Here is a 19215-nt window from a genome sequence, read left to right on the forward strand (position 1 = left end):
CCAGCTTGGCCCTTCTGCAAATGAGAGGCAGGTGATGGTAGAGCGGTGGAAACCAGACAGCAGAGTGCTGGGTGCAAGCATGCCCCAGGGGATCTCTTTGCTCAAGGTGCAGCAACTGTGGGATGTGAGTTGGATTCTCTGAGTGCCACCACCAGGGAGGGCGAAGGGATGTGAAGGCTGTAGGGAATTGGTTGTGGACTTGCTATGCTCACACCAGAGAAGGGGCTGTGCAGGGCTGGGCATATGGAGATGACACATTTCTGTGTGTTTCCTTGGCTGTGGCCAGCATACTCGTGTGTCCTGATGGGACAAATTTCTAACGCTCTGTGTTCTTTCTCCTAACCAGGGGTCCCCGGGCCCTACTGGTGAACCTGGTCCATCTGGGCCTCCAGGAAAGAGGGTAAGTCCTTCTGCCCACCCTTCCTCACCCCTTGTGGAATCCCTGGTGCTCCCCATGGCCCCAAGGAGAGTACATGGATATCTGAAATGTGGGACACACTCATCAGGTCACAGATATGTGGGGGTGACACAGCTGGATGCAGTAACTTCTGAGAAAACAGAGTCTGGTCGGTGACCAACATGCCCATTATACTATCATGTGGGGAAATCATCTACAAAAGCTGGGCTCTCCTTGTCCCTAGACCTGACCATTATAAGAGAGGAGACCAGGCCTAGTCTGTGTTACAAGCTCTAGTGGGTGCCTAGACTGCATGCAGCACTTGAGCCAAAGAGTGCACAGAGGAGAGAGGGCCTTCTGTATGCAAGGCACCTAAGACATCTCTAGATCCACCAGAGGCCTGGCCAGCACCTGGATCTGTGAACCCCATATGGGGCCTTGCATCTTCACTGGCCAGTGGCCCAGCGTGGCCTCATATCCTGTAGCTTTTCTGGTCTCCAAACTCAAGTCTTTGTTGTTCTATTGTTTTTCTAGGGTCCCCCAGGCCCTGCAGGCCCTGAAGGCAGGCAGGGGGAGAAAGGAGCCAAGGTAAGTTACTCTGGTGGCTGTAACATCTGTGACCCTGAGAGAGGTTAGGGGCAGGGGCAGGGGCAGGGCACAGCCTGAGAATACAGGATCCGGGGCCCAGAGGGAGATGGGAAGGGTCAGGGAGCCTTAAGGGAGGATGAAGTAGCCGGAGGAAGTAGACAGAAAGAGGTCAGGCTGAGATCACGCCCAGTCTTTGACCTATGACAGAAGGGAAGACAACACACACAGGAAGTGAGGCCTTGGGAGACTGGGCTAGCCACCACCTAAGTGTTTCACATGGTGCCCAGCACTGGGCGCTCCGCCACTCTCTCAGTGAGGTGACCCACATGGCCAACATGGGAACATTTGCCAGTTTTCTTTGAGACTTAGTGAGCTCTGCATCTGGGTGCTGTGTGGCCTGACACCGGGTAGGTGACCTTCTGTGGTCAGCAGGATCAGGGAGCCACTATGTTTGGATAACAGAATGGAGCTTGGGCCAAGTCAGCCTCCACAGGAAGGTGGGGTGTGGCACCACTCAGGACGCGTGGGAGCACCTCCACAACACCCCAGGGGTTTGGGGCTGGGCCCTTTGAGCCTCTGAACATATACGTCCTCCTCTGCAGGGAGAAGCTGGCTTAGAAGGCCCTCCTGGGAAGACTGGCCCCATTGGCCCCCAAGGGGCCCCTGGGAAGCCTGGCCCCGATGGTCTCCGTGGAATCCCTGGTCCTGTGGTAAGTGGCCTGTCAGGCCTGGGATGAGGGAGAGGTGCTGATGGAGGCACAGAATTACACCAACGGACTCTGTTTCAGGGTGAGCAAGGCCTCCCAGGATCCCCAGGCCCCGATGGTCCACCCGGCCCCATGGTGAGCGGCATGCAGTGTCACTGGGTCTGTATTGTTAGGGCACTGGAACCCGCTAGGAAAAGGACACTGACTCCTCTCTCCTGTCCTGCAGGGTCCTCCAGGACTCCCTGGCCTCAAAGGAGACTCCGGTCCCAAAGGTGAAAAGGTGAGCTGAGACTTAGGGGACCCTAGCATTGCAAGAACAGCACCCTGACTCAGACTTAGGGGACCCAAGCATTGCAGTAACAGCACCCATGACTCCATCCCAGGAGTTACTGACCCACTGCCAAGTACCTGCTGTGGCTCTCATGGGATGCTAATGTAGAGCAACGGAAGAGAAATACTCACAGGACTCTGAGACTCATGTCTGTATGCCAGCATTGACAAGAACCTGCTAGAGCCCTGGTGGCTTCATTAACAGATGGTGACTTTTCTCCTTCCATCGATTTATTTGTAAATAAACGAGCTCACAAGACAAACAGCTGCTCACAGAGAAGGCAACAAGAACGTCCTTTCGACTCGGAAGTCCTCCCAGAACACTGTAGATGCTCACACAAAACCAAAAGACGTATGAGGCAGATGTGGGGGCTTTTTCTCCTGAAAGGTGTTCAGATGAGTCTATTATCCTCAGTTCTCAGCAGTTTCCATCCCGTGTCAGCCTTGGGCCTTGCAGGAAAAAGGTGGCATGCTTACCGAAAGTCAGAATGTTTCCTAAGTAAAAACATAGACAGAAACTATCAGGAGAATCCCATGGTCTCTGGATCTGGGTGCCCGTCGGCTTCTTTTTGGTTGTTATTGGGGCCCAGTGCCAGGGATGGTGGTGGCTCACTGCCAGGGATGGTGGCAGTACTGTAAACTGAACCCAGAGCCCCATACATGCTGGTCAAATGCTTCACTGCTCAGCCATACCCTGTCTCTCCCTGAGTGTTTTTGCAAATACATTCCTTACTAGCAAGGGGCCAGGAGACTCGTCACCTGTCCTGTCTCTGCTTACTTTCACTCCCCAACATGTTGACTGTGATATGTTTCCCTGAGCTGTGGCTATGAGCCCTGTCACCCCACCCACTGTGCAGTGGACTCAGGGTACTGGTAGCATAGATACCTATCATGGCTCTATTTCCTCACAGGGCCATCCAGGCCTGATTGGACTCATCGGCCCTCCGGGAGAGCAAGGTGAAAAGGGTGACCGTGGACTCCCAGGCCCCCAGGGTTCATCTGGTCCTAAAGGAGATCAGGTATATATAGTAACTGGATCCATGGAGCAAATTCTAGTTTCCCAAGGAGGCTGGGAGGATGCCCTCATTGCCATGGAATCTCAAGTCTTGCTTTGCAGATGGGGACAGTGGGGCTTGGACTTAGCTAGGTCTGGGAGGCACAGTTAGAACACACCCCAACCCAGACCTCAAGTGGAGGTGGGAGCTCTCTCCTCGCTGCTCCGAGGATCCTCAGAATTTGTGGGGGGGTCTTAGCAGTCAGATCCTTCCTTCCAACTCCATGCAAAAGCCTCTAGGCAGAAGATAGTGGCGAGCCAACAGCCATGTTTACTTGTGAGGAGGGGTGGAGCAATGGCCACTAACATCCTTGCCCCCACCTTACCGCAGATGCCCACATCTGACCCCAGACTTACCCCAGAACCCACTGTAGCTGGTTAGCTTGCAATCACGGTGAGCCATGGCAGAGGAAACCCTGGCTGTGTCTTGATTTGAGGAGACTCCCAAATTCAAGAGGCAGTCTGTGTGTGGCACTGGAGAGATCCCCATTCACTGCAGTGGGAATTCCTACACAGTCCCCACAGTATGACAGCACTCACATCTGGGGATCTTTGCCTACCCAGCCTACATCTGTCTTTAAAGACAGCAGGATGTGGGGTGTCGGGAGCCTCTGGGGGCTGAGAAAACAGTAGACATCAATCTTTAGGTCATAGTGGAAGTGCATGGCATGAGAGGATGGGGCTCCTTGGAGCCCCGCCTCAGCCACTGCACGTTTTTCTGACTGTCCCGTGTCCCCAGGCTTCAGACTTGTCTGGCTCTCTTTGTGAATGTATATTCACTTCTGTGAGCCACAAACTATGTCCTTGGCCAGGGGGCAGGAGGAGGCATCTCCAGGGCGCAGGCTTGGGAAGCATGGGACCCATCAGGGACCCTGAGGTCCAGGCCCAGGACAGGAGAGGGACTTTGTTCCCTGTGAGGCTGGGCTGTCTACTGTGGCTGGAAAACACGTTCATATTTCTCTGTCCACGGTGGTAAGGCCTAACATTATGAGCTGAGATATGTGGCCAAGCTGGGCAGGAGGTTGGAGCAGACTTTTATTAGTTCCAGTAGTGTATGGTAGGGGTGATGTCTTAATGTACAGATCCTTCCAGCCTGGGCAGGGAGCTGACCCTGGGGACTTCAGCCTGTGGCTGTTTTGGTCGATCAGTTCAATCCATTGAGGAGATGTGGTGGCTCTCACCGTGATGTAAGCTCCACCCAGAGTGGTTGACTACAGCTGCCAGCCAGGATTCATGGTTCCTGGAAAGGGGACTATGCGGGATTCCGGAATCATGGCAGGGTCAAGGCGGTCACTTCCCTCAATTCCACCTCCATCTAAAAGCTGATAACCTGCATTTTCTGCTTCCTTCCAGGGCATCACAGGTCCTTCTGGCCCACTTGGGCCTCCTGGTCCTCCTGGCTTGCCGGTATGTATCTAGGATGGATGCAAGGGTCTAGGGCCCAGTTGATACAAGGACAGATGGGAGATGGATGAGCCTGTCCAGCGAACCACAAGGATGTTAGGAAAGATGATTGAATGAGGGATGATGTGTACATAACACAACCTTGGAGTCCTAAGGGACAGGAGCAGGAGATGGGTTGCTGCTCTCCTGATTGCCTTGCCAAAGGGGAAGGGAAGGGCAAACAAACTTTAGTCCCTGAACCTCCTCACAAAGGATGGAGAGCCTTTTGTATCTGGGGAGAGGGAAGGGAGTGGTCTTGGCTCTCCTCTTCCCAGTGTGTATGAGCAGGGCCAGCCCAGTCTAGGCTTGAAAACAAGGGACCTGTTTTCTTAGGAACCTAGCCTGGGCCTCCCTGGTGCTTTGAGGGTCCATCACTACAATATCATCGCCACATCCCTGGGCTCTACCCACTCTGAGCAACCTGTGTAGGCTGGACCTTGGGCCCATATGGCCATGGATGTATAGCAGCTGATTCCCTCCAGGCCCCATAGGAGTCCAGGGGCTCCTTGGCTTTTGATGTCCAAATGTCCAAATGTCCTTGGCTTTTGATGTCCAGCTGAGCACTGTGGGCAGGGTGACCTCCCATCAGATGCCCTCCTGCAGGCAGTGGTAGCCACATCCACCCTCCTGCCCACTCACTGACCAGGCAGGCATAGTGAGGACTCTTAGGGGGTGACCAAGCAAACCTGGGACCTGAGTGGCCCCTCTGTTTACTGACATTCTGACCTTTGCTCTCTGCAGGGCCCTCCAGGTCCCAAAGGTGCTAAGGGCTCTTCGGTAAGTGACTCTGACTTGTCTGGGCCCACCTGAGACTGCCTTGTAGGTGGGAGAGGAGTCTCCTAGGGCTGGACCCCCAACCCAGACCCCCCCACCCCAGACCCCCACCCCTACTCATAGCTGTACTCTCCCCACACCTTCTCTTTTCTTCTTCATTACACTGTATGTTGCTGGCATTTCTTGTTGTCTTTAGGTTTTCAGTTTTGTTTTTTTGTTTGTTTATTTGGTTGGTTGGTTGGTTGGTTGGTTAGTTTTTTTGTTTTCAAATAACCAATTGCTCTGCTCCTGGCTGTTTTTAAAGTATTATTTTAATCGTAGCTGTTCATGAGGTAAGGTGGGAGAAAATCAAGTGAGACTAGCTAGCTCTGACAGATCCTGCAGCCTCTTGACACTTTGGGCTAACATGGAATAATCACGTGTATTATGGGCCTTGGTGTGGCTTTTTTACTATGCTGGGGCCATTGGCGGTTCCATGGCTTTACTGATGGAGCCATCCAGCCTCTCTAGATATTCATGAAACCTAGCAGGCTAGTGTGTGTGTGTGTGTGTGTGTGTGTGTGTGTGTGTGTGTGTGTGTGTGTGTGTGTATGTGTGTCCCACTGTGCTACAGAATACACGGTTTTACTCCTGTGTAGCCATGTTTGGTACCCAGCACGTCTTCATCCATCCTCCCAGTGTTCCAGAGCCCTGCCCCTCCCCCAGCCTCTGAAACCACTGTCCTACCCTACCTCCTGCTTTCCATGAACTGTTAATGCTCCAAATTATCATACACTGTATTTCTGTTAATGTTCACTTCTGAGCGCCCCTCGTCTGTCTGTCCCCCTCCTCGTCCCTGCCCTGCAAACCCCCCCATTGCCCATGCAAAGACAAGATGGCCTCCTTTATGACTGAGCAACACTCCTTGTGTGTGTATAAGATACATTCCGTATTTACTCCCTGGATGGACGTCTAGGCTGACTCCACATCTCAGCTATTGTGGTCAGTGCAGTAGCCACATGGGTGTGTGAGCACCACTCAGACACGCTCAGACACACTCAGACACACTCAGACACACTCAGAGGTGGAGCAGCAAGCTCGAGTAGCATGTCTGTCTTTGGTTTCCAGCATGGCGGAGCCATTCTGCATTCGTACCAGCAGTGCCCCATCCTCTCCAGCACTTTTTGTCTTTCTGATAGCGGAGTTGCTGACTGTGTGGAAATGAAGGCCCACTGAGGGTTGGGCTTACATTTCCCTGATGGCCCACACAGCTGCCTTGCTTCCATAAGCCTGTTTGTTGGCATTTTTGTTTCCTTTGACCTCCGTCTCCTGTCTTTATAAATGAGCCTAGCCCATCTCAGGCCAAGGTGGCTGGGCCTGGCCTCAGGAGCAGAGAACCCTGCCTGCCTTGTCCCTTTGTCCCGGCCTTCTTGGAGCTAATAGGTCATTCAGAACACAGGAGGCCCCATGACCAAGTGCTGCTTTCTTGTTTTCCCTCCAGGGTCCCACCGGCCCGAAGGGTGAGGCAGGCCACCCAGGACTCCCCGGCCCACCTGTGAGTAGTCTGTGAGGTGTGAAGGGGAACTGAGGGATTGTCTGTGGGGCTTGCTGTCTGAGATGCAGTGAGCCCCACATGGCATACCCAGGGGATACAGGGGGGACTGTGAGTCTCCTATCTCTCTGGCCAATAATCCCACCCATTGGCTAACTTGCCCTGGGTGGGATTATTGGCCAGAGAGATAGGATGTACATGTGTGTGGATGTTATGTGCTATGTGGGTATATATGACTATGTAAGTGTGTCATATTGCTATACATGCATATGTGTACTGAGTTGTGTGTGTATGTATTCATATGTGTAAGTAACATTTTGTGTCTGTATACATGTTTGCTTGCAAGTATGGACTTGTGCATTTGTGTGTGCTCTATGCATATGTGTGTAAATATGCATTAAGTATATATGAAAGTGTTCATATATGTATCAACATGCACATATACTTGTACAGGCATATATGTATGTTTCTCTGTGCTATATGCATGTGTGTGAACATGTATACATATGTGTGTATAAGCGTATGGCATGTGTATATATGTGAAAATGCATATGTAAGTGTGTATATATATATACACACACACACATACAATGTGTGTGTGTGTGCGTGTGTGTGTATTCTTCCCTAGGTATGTGTATGTATGCTGGTTTACATATTATTAAGATATATATGTATGTACATATATGTACATGCATGTGTATGTATGCAAGGATGTGTTTTTCTGTCTGTGTATTGTGCATGTTCATGTATGTGTGTGAACATGGATTTGTTAATGTGAAGGTGTGTTTCTATATATGTGTGTGCATGTATATAAGCATGCATATGTATATATATCACAGAGGATGTTTGTAAGTATATGTATAGATGTATGTATATGTATTTATGCACATGTGTATGAACATGAAGTGTGTATTGTATATTTCTACATGGGTATTGTACATGTGCATATATGTATTGTGAACATGCATTCATGAATGTGGTATATGCATTTATGTGTATATGCCAACATACCTGTGTAATGTGCAGGCATATTTCCATATGTTTATGTATGTGAACATATATGTGTTTCTGTGTGCATATTGTACATGTGTATATGAATATGCATATATACATATGTAGGTGTTTCTAGATGTGTATATGTATGCATATGTATGATTATAAAAGTGTGTATTACTATGTGTGTATTATTCTTATGTGTATGTATGAAACAGCATATATAAACATCTATGCATGTTTCTATATGTATATTGTGCATGTGTATAGTTGTTTGACTAAATTTTTCCTGGGAGTATACAACACAAATACCTACTTAATACCAGAAAGACTAAAGTATAGTTATTGCTCAAGTCAAACCTGGTGAACCATGAATTTTTTTGGTGGGGAGGGGTTGGTTTTTCAAGATAGGGTTTCTCTGTGTAGCCCTGGCTATCCTGGAACTCACTCTGTAGACCAGGTTCGTCTCAAACTCAGAAATCCACCTGCCTCTGCCTCCCAAATGCTGGGATTATAGGCGTGCACCACCACTGCCCGGTGTGAACCATGATTTTTATTGGACTTACAGGAATATGGGGAAGGGTTACTTATAGGAGCAGAAATGACTCAAAACCAGCTGCATCTTTAAAGCCTACCCCAGTGTGGGTGACAGTTCACAAGCTGGGAACTTGGAGCAACTATGCAGCCTACAGGCAACTCAGAGGATTGAAGAGTGTCCTTTCTAAGTGGACCAGTTCATCTAAGCTTCTTCCAGGCAGCTTGGCTGGTTTTTGCATCTTCCAGGCATCTGGTCTGGTCTCAGAGTCTTTGCAGCTTAAGTCTACTTCCTAGAGAGAGAGGGACCCTCAGCTTTTATTGCTTAGTCTGGCAGGGAGAGAGAGGCCTAGTGAATCTAGTCAGTTATAGGGACTTTCTGAAGCTATTTTGAGTTGTTTACCTTCCTTTTAAAGATACTTACCTGCAGGATTGAATGTTTCAGCCTTGGAGAAACTTTTACATAGCGGTTATATGTGATCATGCATGTGTTAGTATGTACACATGCATATGATGTATATAGTCCTGTATTGAGGATATGTGTATATTGTGTCTGCATGTGTGGTTCTGTGGTTGTATGTGCATGCAGGAAAAGCTTGATGTGGTTGGGTGCTGCCAGTCCCTAGACTACCTTACACAGAGCCTGAGGGACCCAGACTTCTGGCTCAGGGTCATCTTAACTCTGCCCTTGGGGCAGGGCAATTCTCATCCTCTCTTACTCATAATTGCTCTGTTCTGTACCCTAGGGCCCTCCGGGTGAGGTCATCCAGCCCCTGCCAATCCAGGCCTCCAGGACTCGGCGGAACATTGATGCCAGCCAGCTCCTGGACGATGGGGCTGGGGAGAGCTACGTGGATTATGCAGATGGCATGGAAGAGATCTTTGGTTCCCTCAACTCCCTGAAGCTGGAGATTGAACAGATGAAGCGACCACTGGGCACCCAGCAGAACCCAGCCCGTACCTGCAAGGATCTACAGCTCTGTCATCCTGACTTCCCAGATGGTGAGGGAGGACCGCAGGGTGGGAGACAGGGCCAGCCAGAGTCACCCCCTCACTCACTCACATCTGTGGGAGGAGATTTGGGCTAGGCCCCTCATTAATCTTCAGAAACATAAGAGAGGGAGGTTGACGTGTTGGGAGAAGCCACAGAGGAAAGAAGTCAAACCTCAGAGTGCCAAGGCTGATTGGGTATTATCCTGTGGCCTGGCACTAGTGGCCCCGAAAGCAGCTTGAAGTCAGGAGTATGTGCAGTGCTGGGCTTGGGAAAGTGGGTCTTAAGCACTGGCAGAACCATAGAACCTCACCCTCACCCACTTCAAACCAAGGGCCTGTTGAGCAGTAAAATGAAATCGACTTCTTTCCCCAGAAGTAAGGGGTGCTCCTCCTCTGGATTTGAGGGGTATCTGATTTCAGTAGATTCTGACGCCATGCCCATGAAGTTCCAGGTTCATTTCGGAACACTCTTGGTCTTTGTGCCATCCACCCATCAAGGTCAGCAGACACTTACACAGTGTGCTTCCTGCCCGAGCTGCACTTCTGCGAACAGGACTGTCTGCTTCTCTTTATGCTCCCCTCAGGAAAAGCAAAGTACTGTGAGACAGGAAAGGAGGCGGTGTCGGTGGCTTTATGGCCCTGGCTGTGCATTTAACAGCTAGGCTGAAATGTTGCGGTGGCTTCTGCGGACAGTCCAGGGAGCCATTCTCATGAATCTGCCTCCCTGTCTCTGAAATCCAGGCGAATACTGGGTCGATCCCAACCAAGGGTGCTCCAGGGACTCCTTCAAAGTCTACTGCAATTTCACAGCTGGAGGGTCCACGTGCGTCTTCCCTGACAAGAAGTCTGAGGGAGTGAGTACCTGTGTCAACTGCCGGCGTCCGCTTGGACCAGGGCTTCAGTGTTTCTTGTGTGTATACAGCTTTAAGGCTAAAAGCCAGCAGACAGTCACTTTCAGTACCAAGAACATTCTTCTGGAAACCATACTTAAGTTGTCCTAAGATGAGATAGTTTAGGTGTGCAGCAGCAGATGCAGCCTAGGTTCCTGTGTGTGAAGAGCGCCTGCCCTGAGCATGCTCCCCCCACCTCACCCCGCCTCCACAATAGATTATCCTGGGGCTGGCAGCCATCCCTGCTCAGCATCATCACAGCTCAAACCAACCGAAAACTTGGAAAGACCTTTGGCGACAAGTGAGAAGAAGAACTCATTTGTCTGAGTGTGCCTGAACTGGGGGTGCCAGCCTATTTTTGTGGGATCCTAGGCCTCTCAGGTGCCAGGCAGGGGCATGCATGAGGAATCTGTAGGCAGATAACTGGGTTCTGACTCAAGATATTTTGTGGGGTATCATGTAGTCACCCCTTTCTGAGGTCACTCCTGTAGGTAGGATTGTGTATGCATGTGATAGGTGAGTGAATTGTGCTGCAGACTCTGTGTCAGAGGCTACTCCGGCTGGGACAGGCCGGCAAGAGAATAAGCCTTCCCATATCTGAGAGCATGACCATGACCCCAGTCTCAGTGGCCCTCCATCAGAGTTGTCCCATGCCATTTTCTAGAGGCCACAGCAGGTGTGTATGTAGAGCCACACCACAGCTCCCTAGCAACCCTAGCACCTGGGAAGTGGGTTCCTGCTGGAGAGGGCATAAGGGCTCCCTGGGGCTGCCATCCTCTCTCTAAATCACACCATAAAAGTGGTAAGCGCCAGCACGCCCTTGGGTCGCACTCTGCCGCTGGCAGCAGGAGCAGAGCAATCCCTCCTGCACTCTGATGTACTGGACTCCCAGAGAAGAGCCAGGGCTTTGCAGAGATCTGAGACATGAGAACCTCTATGGGTCTCATGTCCCCCCATCTGGCTGGAGCTGTCAATGGAGTTGAACCAAGAGCCCTTTCTCACCCCCCTTAGTGCCCTCTGCAGACAGCCTCTTGGAGCCAACCTGTCTCTGGGACTATGTCAGATAGAGTCTGTGCAGATGCACAGACACTCGGTCCCCTTGCTTCTCCCTCGTGTACAGACTGTGGGCTGAGCCAGAGCTGCCCTGCCCAGGATAAATAGACCTTCTCCTAGAGCCAGTGAGACACGGCTCCAGAGCCTGGAGCAGGTATGATCAGAAGTCTGAGTTGAAGCCTCCATCCCTAACTTGGGAGGAGCTGCCCCAACACAATTTGAGTGTGGCATTGACAGACCACAGGCAAAGGTGCAGGACTCTGGGGGAGGGGGCAGGCAGACAGGACACCTCATTTCCCCAGCAGTCAGGCTTTGTTCTAGCACCCAGCCAGCTCAAAGGGGGCAATCATGTTGATCCATATCCCTGCCTCTTCCCCACCTAACGTTTGTGACTGGATCCCATGTATGGTCAGCCTATGATGTCTTGAAAACTCTGGTTTTCCACACCAACTGAATCAGTCTGGAGACACGACCTCCCACCCTCCCCCTACAGAGACTCAGCCCATATGATCTCTGAGACCACTCTGTTGGTCAGTCTTACATATCTTCAGCCTTGGCTTTCATAGAGATAGAGGCCCCAAGTGAGACTCCCCAAGGAGGCACAGAGGCAAGCCCTATGATGAAGGAGGTCACCTTAGCCCTGCAGTTTCTGGAGGCTTTGAGGACAGTCTCTGTTCCCTTGTCATAGCAAATTACCTACTGGCTCCAGGAACCCCAAAGACCATAAGTCCCCAGTGAAGACCTTCACACACACACACACACACACACACACACACACACACACACACACCTCTATTGTATGCCATTTTCTGGAGAGACACCAACAAACATCTTTCCACCTCATAAAGGGCAACAACAATAGAACAAAGACTAAAAATATAATTCCACCCAGGTCTAGCTGAGTGGAACTGTAGAGTTTATTGGGGTTACTCACAGGAGCTCTGGTGATTCAAAAGCAGCTGTCTCACTGAAAAGACCACCACAGGAGGCCTACAACTCACAAAAGCTGCATCATTGGAGTTTTGTGACTGGCACACAACCTGGCTGGTCAGAGAACCCCCCCTTTCCCACTGCTTTCATAGTGTTTTAAGGGGCCATCTATACTGTAAGTCTGAGGAGGTTCCTGAAACTTGTGAGTTGTGTTTACCCCCGGAAGCTTACTAAGCTTAGTTCTAGGAAAGATGTTTCCATTTGGAGGCTATAACTACACAACACTTCCCCCCTTCTGACTATAACATTGTTTCCACATCTCCTGTTGCAAAAAATAAACTTCCTTTGATGACCAACTGAGAAAGCAGTACTGTATAGGCCTAAACACCAGTGATTAAGATGTAACTGATAGGTGCATGTGAGTTCCCGTCAGTGAAACAGACCTTAAACCTATTGAAAAGCAGCTGGTGACACCACAACACTTGTACCACTATGGCACCAATGTGCACATCTTGTCTGGCTTGTTGGAGCATAGCACACAGGACTACTGGGGGCAATCCTCCTCCAGCAGCCTACTTGATAACTCCTGGCACTAAGAAAGCCAACCAGAAGGGGGGGGGAACTTCCAGCTCCGTCTCAGCCTGATTCTTCCATGGCCTGAGGCCAGCACAGAGGGGGCTCCCCATATGGCTACATACTTGACACATACCACAACCACGTACCTTACGCACACACATACATTATGCATATGCACTTATACATATATGTACACATACTGTACACACACACGTACTACATACACTGGGATTCTATGTTGCTGCAGTACTGGGTGGCAGCTGAAGAGCCTGAGCCATTGTCTCTTAAAACTGAGAGCAGGATGAGGAGATGTCCACACATTGCAAGCCCATCAACTTATGCTGGCTGCAACTTTCTCTGTCACTGGCATGAGGTTTCTGTGTTCGTCATTTACTGTTCCACTATGACCTTTCAGCAGTCACTAGATACCTTGGTACACACAAGCGGATAGGTGCGCCTGTAATCCTGGCATGACCATGTTGACATGTACCTGGTCTCTATAGAGCTCTAGAACAGTTTTCACCCCATGTCACCCCAGGGAGGAGGCATAGATATCTCGGCAGGACACAGGGGCTGGAAAAGCTGGGAAGGTCTGTCTGTAGAGGCAGAAGTAACCCTTTCATTTTCTGTTTCTCTCCCTCCCCACCATCCCTGCCCTATGTGTAGGCCAGAATCACTTCTTGGCCCAAAGAAAACCCAGGTTCCTGGTTCAGTGAATTCAAGCGTGGGAAACTGGTAAGGTGACACCACGTTCTTTGCATTTGTCACTTTAAACCCGCCATCTCCTATCTTGCAGAGTAAAATGGCCCGGTGGCCCAAAGAACAGCCTTCCACCTGGTATAGTCAGTACAAGCGGGGTTCCCTGGTAAGTGGCCACCTCACGCTGCCTGCTTGCAGCTCAGCCTGGCTCTGGGTACTGCATGGGCCTAATCACAGCTGGGGCCACATCTGCTATGGCCCTTTAGGCCAAAATGCTCCACACGCCTGGCAGCAAGGCCCAGATGGGCGTGATGCCCCTTCCTCTCGCCTCTCCTTCCATCCTGGAAGTAGGTGGGTAGCTTCCCACTGAGACTCAGGGCATCTGCAGCTGGAGGTGGGCACGCCAGTAAAGCCACATGCTGCTTATGGATGGCACACCGTCGCTGGCAAGCCACAGGTCAGAGACATACACCGAGTAGGAGATCCTTCTTCATAGGCATGACCAGTTAGGAGGTTCACAGAGAGTACTTCTAGACCCCTGCTGTTCACACCCTCTTTCTGGGCTATGCAAGGCCCTCGGACTCTGGCTGCTGTTGACCTTGTAGGCACCAGGTGTGCCCCACATGGCTGTATTAGTCTGTGTTTAACTTATGGGAGGTGTATCTTAGAACATAACCCATCTTGGAGGTGAAGAGATCTTAATGTCACCCAGAAGGCTCTTATGGCCAGCATGGAGGTCAGAAACTTGTTTAGGTTCATTGCTATGAGACCAATGCTCTCCCACTTGAAACAGGACATTTTTTTCCTCCAAATACTCAGGGCCTTTAGTAAAGTCAGCTCAAGACTTTGTAAAGACCCAGCTAGACTTCAGGTTCCAGGTCTAGAGAAGAGCCCCACACCTTCTTTTGACTCTTCAGTCTAGTGGACCTCTCCCTATGAGTCCTTGCTCGCACAAACCCCATTGGGGCTTCCGCTGCCTCTCAGCACTGCACCAACCTCAGCCTCTTTAGTAAGCACAGAGTCAAGTGGCTTCCAGGACTATCCTGCCTCCACCTCTGTCATCCCTCAGCCCGGAGGCATGCCTGGCTTTCTGTCAGGGGTCCCAAGGAGCTCACCTCTGCACACAAGCTGTGGCCTGGACTCTTTGGGCTTCAGCCCCGCAGCTTCTCTTCCCCTGCTGGGAGCCGGGCATCCTCATCTGTTGCTTCCTCTCTTCTGCTCCTTTTGCTCTCTTGAGAGGAAAATGGTTGTCACACAGAAGGACCTGTCAGGAGGAAGACCCAGTAGCAGTGACAGGAGATCTGAGGGGTCAGACAAGGAAACTGCCCAGGTCCGAGATCCTTTGGGTCCTGTCTGCCCAAGCTTGACCTGGCTTCTCCCCTCTCCAAATGGCTTCCACCTGGTGGAGTCCAGGTCCCCCAGGGGCAGCCACCCAATTGCTAGCATTGCTAAGGGAGCAAATGGTCATAGAATACCCATGTCTAGGCACGCCCCTGTCTGAGTTGGTTATCAGAGACAGAGGCCAGGGACCATTCAAGGCAAACCAGCCTGCCTTCAGGCTACAGTGCCCGGCTCCCAGTTCCCAGTTAGAACCAGGAGCTGCCTAAGACGGCCTCTCACACGGAGGATGCAGGGAATCAATCCACTAGAGCAGGTCCTCTTGAATTCAACTTGGAACAGTACTAGGGCTTCAGGTCCTTCTGTGGGGCCACCCCTGCCTCTGCTGTGGCATGTGTCCTCTCTCAAGTCAGTCGTGTGTCCTTCCAGGAGCACTGGATACCCGGACTGCCGGTTGGTATGCATTTTTCCTTTGCAGAGTCTGACTGTGGGTTTTTCTCAAGCTGTCTTCAAGGAAGTGGAGCGTCCTTGGTAGCTTGGGAACCCTTAGGGTGTCCCACCATCATGGTGGAAAGGAACAAGGTCCTGGGCCTGCCTCCCCCACCCTATCCCTTCCCCCTATTACTATTGAAGTTGTTGTGTCTTCTTGGTCACCGTGGCCTGTGCTACACCTAGCACTGCCCCAAGCATTCCTTCACTGTACACATGCCCTTTGGAGTGGCCGACACAGAACAGGGTTGGAGCTGCAGCTGCTGGGAGCTGGGTTTACCAGAATGAGACACTGACCTCTGCCAGTCTCTTCCCTGATGCAAATGTCACTACAGAACCTGCCCCGCTGAGCCCTGCTGGTCCTTGCCTGGAGAGAGGCCTTCAGTCACACCAGGCTTGGGGAGGCTGTGCTTTCCCCCACAGCTAAGAGTTTTGTACCCCTGATAATACTGATGCCTCAGAAAACTCTTTGCAAAAGACAATGCAACTCTTCTCTCAGGGTGTCCATGGCAGCCTGCACCTAGTGGAGCAGAATGGCTTGAGATACTGGTGACACAGTGGGAGCCACTTCCAGGGTGCCATTCATTCTCTTTCCCTGAGGCTGTTCCCAGTTTGTTGCGGAGAGTGGGGCCTTCCAGAGAGAGTCCTAACTCCAGAGCCCTGCTCTGCTTGCTTGGTATGCGTAGTGGTCTGCAGGATAGCCTGTTTGCTGCCTCAGTAGCCTGTCCCTTGGCAGAACAGGATACATCTGGTCACTCGGGTTCCCACACAGCTCAGACCCTACTCAGGCGAGTCCATCATCCATCCAGGCTGAGCCATTCTTCAACGTTCCCTGAGGTCTCTTGGCCATTCTAGCTCTTGATCCCCGGCAGTGGCCTTCAAGCAGTGGCTCACAAGAGCCCCGGCTGCCTTCCTCTGCTCAACACAGTGACAGGGACAAGAGGCTGAGCTCCTGTGCTTGTGGCATGTGTACTCTGAGGAAGGTGACAGACAGATTGACACCAGGACACAGGACCTGAGCTGGTGCACCCAGCCTCAGGGAACAGTGAGCACAGTGACAGAGCTGTGACCAAAGGGGACACTTAGCAGCATCTCCTGCCTATGGGCCATGTGCACTACAGAGAGAAGCGCTCCTATCAAGTCTCAGGGTCAGACAGAACACTGGAGAAGTGCCAGGGCCGGAAAGGGCGTGGTCACCAGACCCCAGGAGCCTTTTCTCCTCCAAGGCCTTCTTCCCATACATCTGCTCGCCCGCCTTGAGGAATCAGACCTTACCTCTTGCTCCCAGCAGACTGACTCATGCATTGGCGGGTGGGGCCTTCTGCGTCCCACGGCAGAAGGAGAAGGGCAGAAGGAGAAGGCGGCTCTTAATGGAGCACCATGGGGTGCAGTCAAGCCAGGCAGACCCTGCCAAGTGGAGAGGAGGTGACCAGCTCCCCAGAAGTGGCCTGGAAGCTGGAGGCAGAAAAGAGGGTCACATGGAAGAAATGACCTAGGCAGGCTTCCTGGAGGAAGCAGGGCAGGCACTGTATCTAGAGAGGCAGGGCTGCTGGATGAAGGGTAATAAGACTGTCAGTCTCTGAAGAATACGTTATGAGGTGTATCTCACTTGGCTCCTATTCTCAGGGCTCTCAGGAGCGAGGAGTACAGAAGCTTCCAGGCAGCGGCCTAAAGGGACAGGCTTGGGTGAAGCCCTGTGGGTGTGGGGAACTGTCTATTGCTGTGTGTCCACCCTGCTCACCCCCTTGCTATGCCTACCCCCAGCTCTCCTATGTGGATGCTGAAGGCAACCCCGTGGGCGTGGTACAAATGACCTTCCTGCGGCTGCTGAGCGCCTCTGCCCACCAGAACGTCACCTACAACTGCTACCAGTCCGTGGCCTGGCAGGATGCCGCCACAGGCAGCTATGATAAGGCTATCCGCTTCTTGGGCTCCAACGATGAGGAAATGTCTTATGATAACAACCCCTACATCCGTGCCCTGGTGGATGGCTGTGCTGTGAGTATGCCTCCCATGGATGCTCACCTAGTGCAGATTTACAGAGGACTTTGTGTGTGCCATTCTCTCTGTGTTAGGGATGCATCAAGAGCCGGATAGGGCCCCAGCCTGGCCATATCAGAGTGTGGCTGACCTGGAAGGGCCTGGTTGGAGTTTAGAGACCATGCAGTTAAGCAGGTGTTTTCTGGGCAGGGTGAGAATTATGAACAGGCTGCCTTTGTGTGTATGCGTGCATGTGTTTGTATTTGTGCGTGTGTGCTTGGATGTATGAGTATATGAGCGGCGGTGTACATGGAAGGGACAGTGGTTGTCATTCCTGTAGAATGAAAAGGTGTTTCACTGGCTCTAACCTGCCAAGTAAGCTAAGCTAAGTGGCTGACCAGCAAAATCCAGGAATCTGCCAGCCACTCACTTCCACCTCCAGCACCAAGACTGCCAGCATCTACCACCTCCCAGCCTTTATTTTTAAGGAAGGATTTATTTCACGTGCGTGCGTGTTTTGCTCACATGTATGCCTGGTACCCATGGAGGCCACAAGAGAGCCCTGAATCTCCTGGAACTGGCACTGTGGTAAATCATTATGAGCCACCATGTGGGTGCTTGAGTCTAAACCCAGGTCTCTGCAAGAATGACAGGTGATCTCTCCGACCCTCACACCCAGCTTTTAAATGTGGGTTCTGGGGAATCAAACTCTGCTCTTCATGCTTGTCTGACTGAGACATCTCCCTGGCCTGGGACTGGCTTCTGAGGGAGAAGCCAAGCATGTTGGGGAACTCTCCACAGCTCCAGATCTGGCTGACCCCTGGGAGTGTGGTAGCTGAGGTGGAAGTTCTGACCACAGCCCACATGAAGGCCTTCTCTATTCTAAACACTGTTCTAAGCTGTGGCCTCCCCAGCATCTCTGGTGCAGAGGCGAGGTATAGAACAGAAGTACACTGGGGGGAGGGGGGAGGAGAAAGCAGCCCCCTCCTGGTTTTAGTTCGGGAAAGATCCAAGATCCTGTCTTGGGAAAGGTGGGAAAATAATGGCTCAGAACAGAATAACCCGCTGATGGAAAAAATGGCTCTGTGTACTGGGAGGGAACTCAGGGAGGGGAAGCAGGCTGGCAGGACTGTAGAATTGCAAGGCAAATCCAAAGGGAGCAGCATGCAGCAGGCTGACTGGAGTGGTGAACCGCTCTCTGCCCCGAAACCCCTGAGTTCAGCCATGATCTGAAATGTCACAACTCTCTCCTTATTGGCCAGGCTCCTTCAGGATTCTTCTATCCTCCAGGTGCAGGCCAGCGGTGCCAAGGCCTGCCCAGCCCTGGGAGGCCAGTTTGACTCATTTTGTAATCACAGCCACTGAAATTGGAATGCCAGCGCTGCTATTGTGTGGCTGGGTAGCCTGATTGACTGGGCTGCCAAGCGGCCGGCCCTGTGGAGGGGCAGAGAGTCATTCCACATCAATCCATTGTTTGTGCAGTTTGTGTGCCCCTGGGGGGCCGTTGCTAGCTGGCAATGGTTATTTATGTCTCTTCTTTAAATATGTCCCTCTCTAAGCGCTCTGATAATTGGAGCAACGGGACTCCACAAATCTGTGTGAAATCACCTGCCGGCTCCACACATGGTGGTCCCTGGGGTGGGAGAGAAAGACCCATTTGATGTTGATGCCGTAAAGTGGGGAAATATGGGCTGGCATCGGCTTGTGGCCTCATGACTCACTGGTGTGTGACAGTAACACTCCATCACTGACCTCACATGGCTCTCCAAGACTCTAGCACCTTCCATGGCCCAAGAAAGGCCAGGCTGATCACCTCAGATAAATTTCTGGGTCTGGAAGCAGAGACCAAGGTAACCGGCCCTAGATGGCAGCGGTGACCAGCTCTGACTCCCTAGCCTAGCCAGGAGAGTGAGGCT

The 19215-nt window shown here is 51.6% G+C and overlaps 1 protein-coding gene and 1 long non-coding RNA gene across 4 annotated transcripts in view; one reads left to right on the top strand and one right to left on the bottom strand.

Moving 5' to 3' along the window:
• Positions 1-19215, top strand: part of Col5a1 (collagen, type V, alpha 1) — a 153130-nt gene that overhangs the window by 129127 nt on the left and 4788 nt on the right. The window contains exons 53-65 of one of the 2 annotated variants that reach the window (XM_006497644.4): positions 347-400; positions 932-985; positions 1588-1695; positions 1774-1827; positions 1919-1972; positions 2934-3041; positions 4430-4483; positions 5261-5296; positions 6774-6827; positions 9098-9353; positions 10086-10198; positions 13590-13658; positions 17084-17317. In XM_006497644.4, coding sequence (XP_006497707.1) covers positions 347-400; positions 932-985; positions 1588-1695; positions 1774-1827; positions 1919-1972; positions 2934-3041; positions 4430-4483; positions 5261-5296; positions 6774-6827; positions 9098-9353; positions 10086-10198; positions 13590-13658; positions 17084-17317 — 1248 coding nt within the window. Of the gene's footprint in view, positions 1-346; positions 401-931; positions 986-1587; positions 1696-1773; positions 1828-1918; positions 1973-2933; positions 3042-4429; positions 4484-5260; positions 5297-6773; positions 6828-9097; positions 9354-10085; positions 10199-13459; positions 13529-13589; positions 13659-17083; positions 17318-19215 lie in introns of both variants that reach the window. The other variant, NM_015734.2, reaches the window with a different exon arrangement.
• Positions 2228-17087, bottom strand: Gm13372. Of its 2 annotated transcripts, none has more exons than XR_003953781.1 (3): positions 16595-17087; positions 14608-14756; positions 2228-2517 (listed from the first exon to the last, which is right to left on the bottom strand). It is a non-coding gene; the product is annotated as a predicted gene 13372 (long non-coding RNA). The 2 variants fall into 2 exon arrangements; XR_003953782.1 differs by lacking the exon at positions 2228-2517 and adding an exon at positions 8353-8644.

Source organism: Mus musculus, chromosome 2, assembly GCF_000001635.26.
Source record: "Mus musculus strain C57BL/6J chromosome 2, GRCm38.p6 C57BL/6J".
Taxonomy (NCBI): domain Eukaryota; kingdom Metazoa; phylum Chordata; class Mammalia; order Rodentia; family Muridae; genus Mus; species Mus musculus.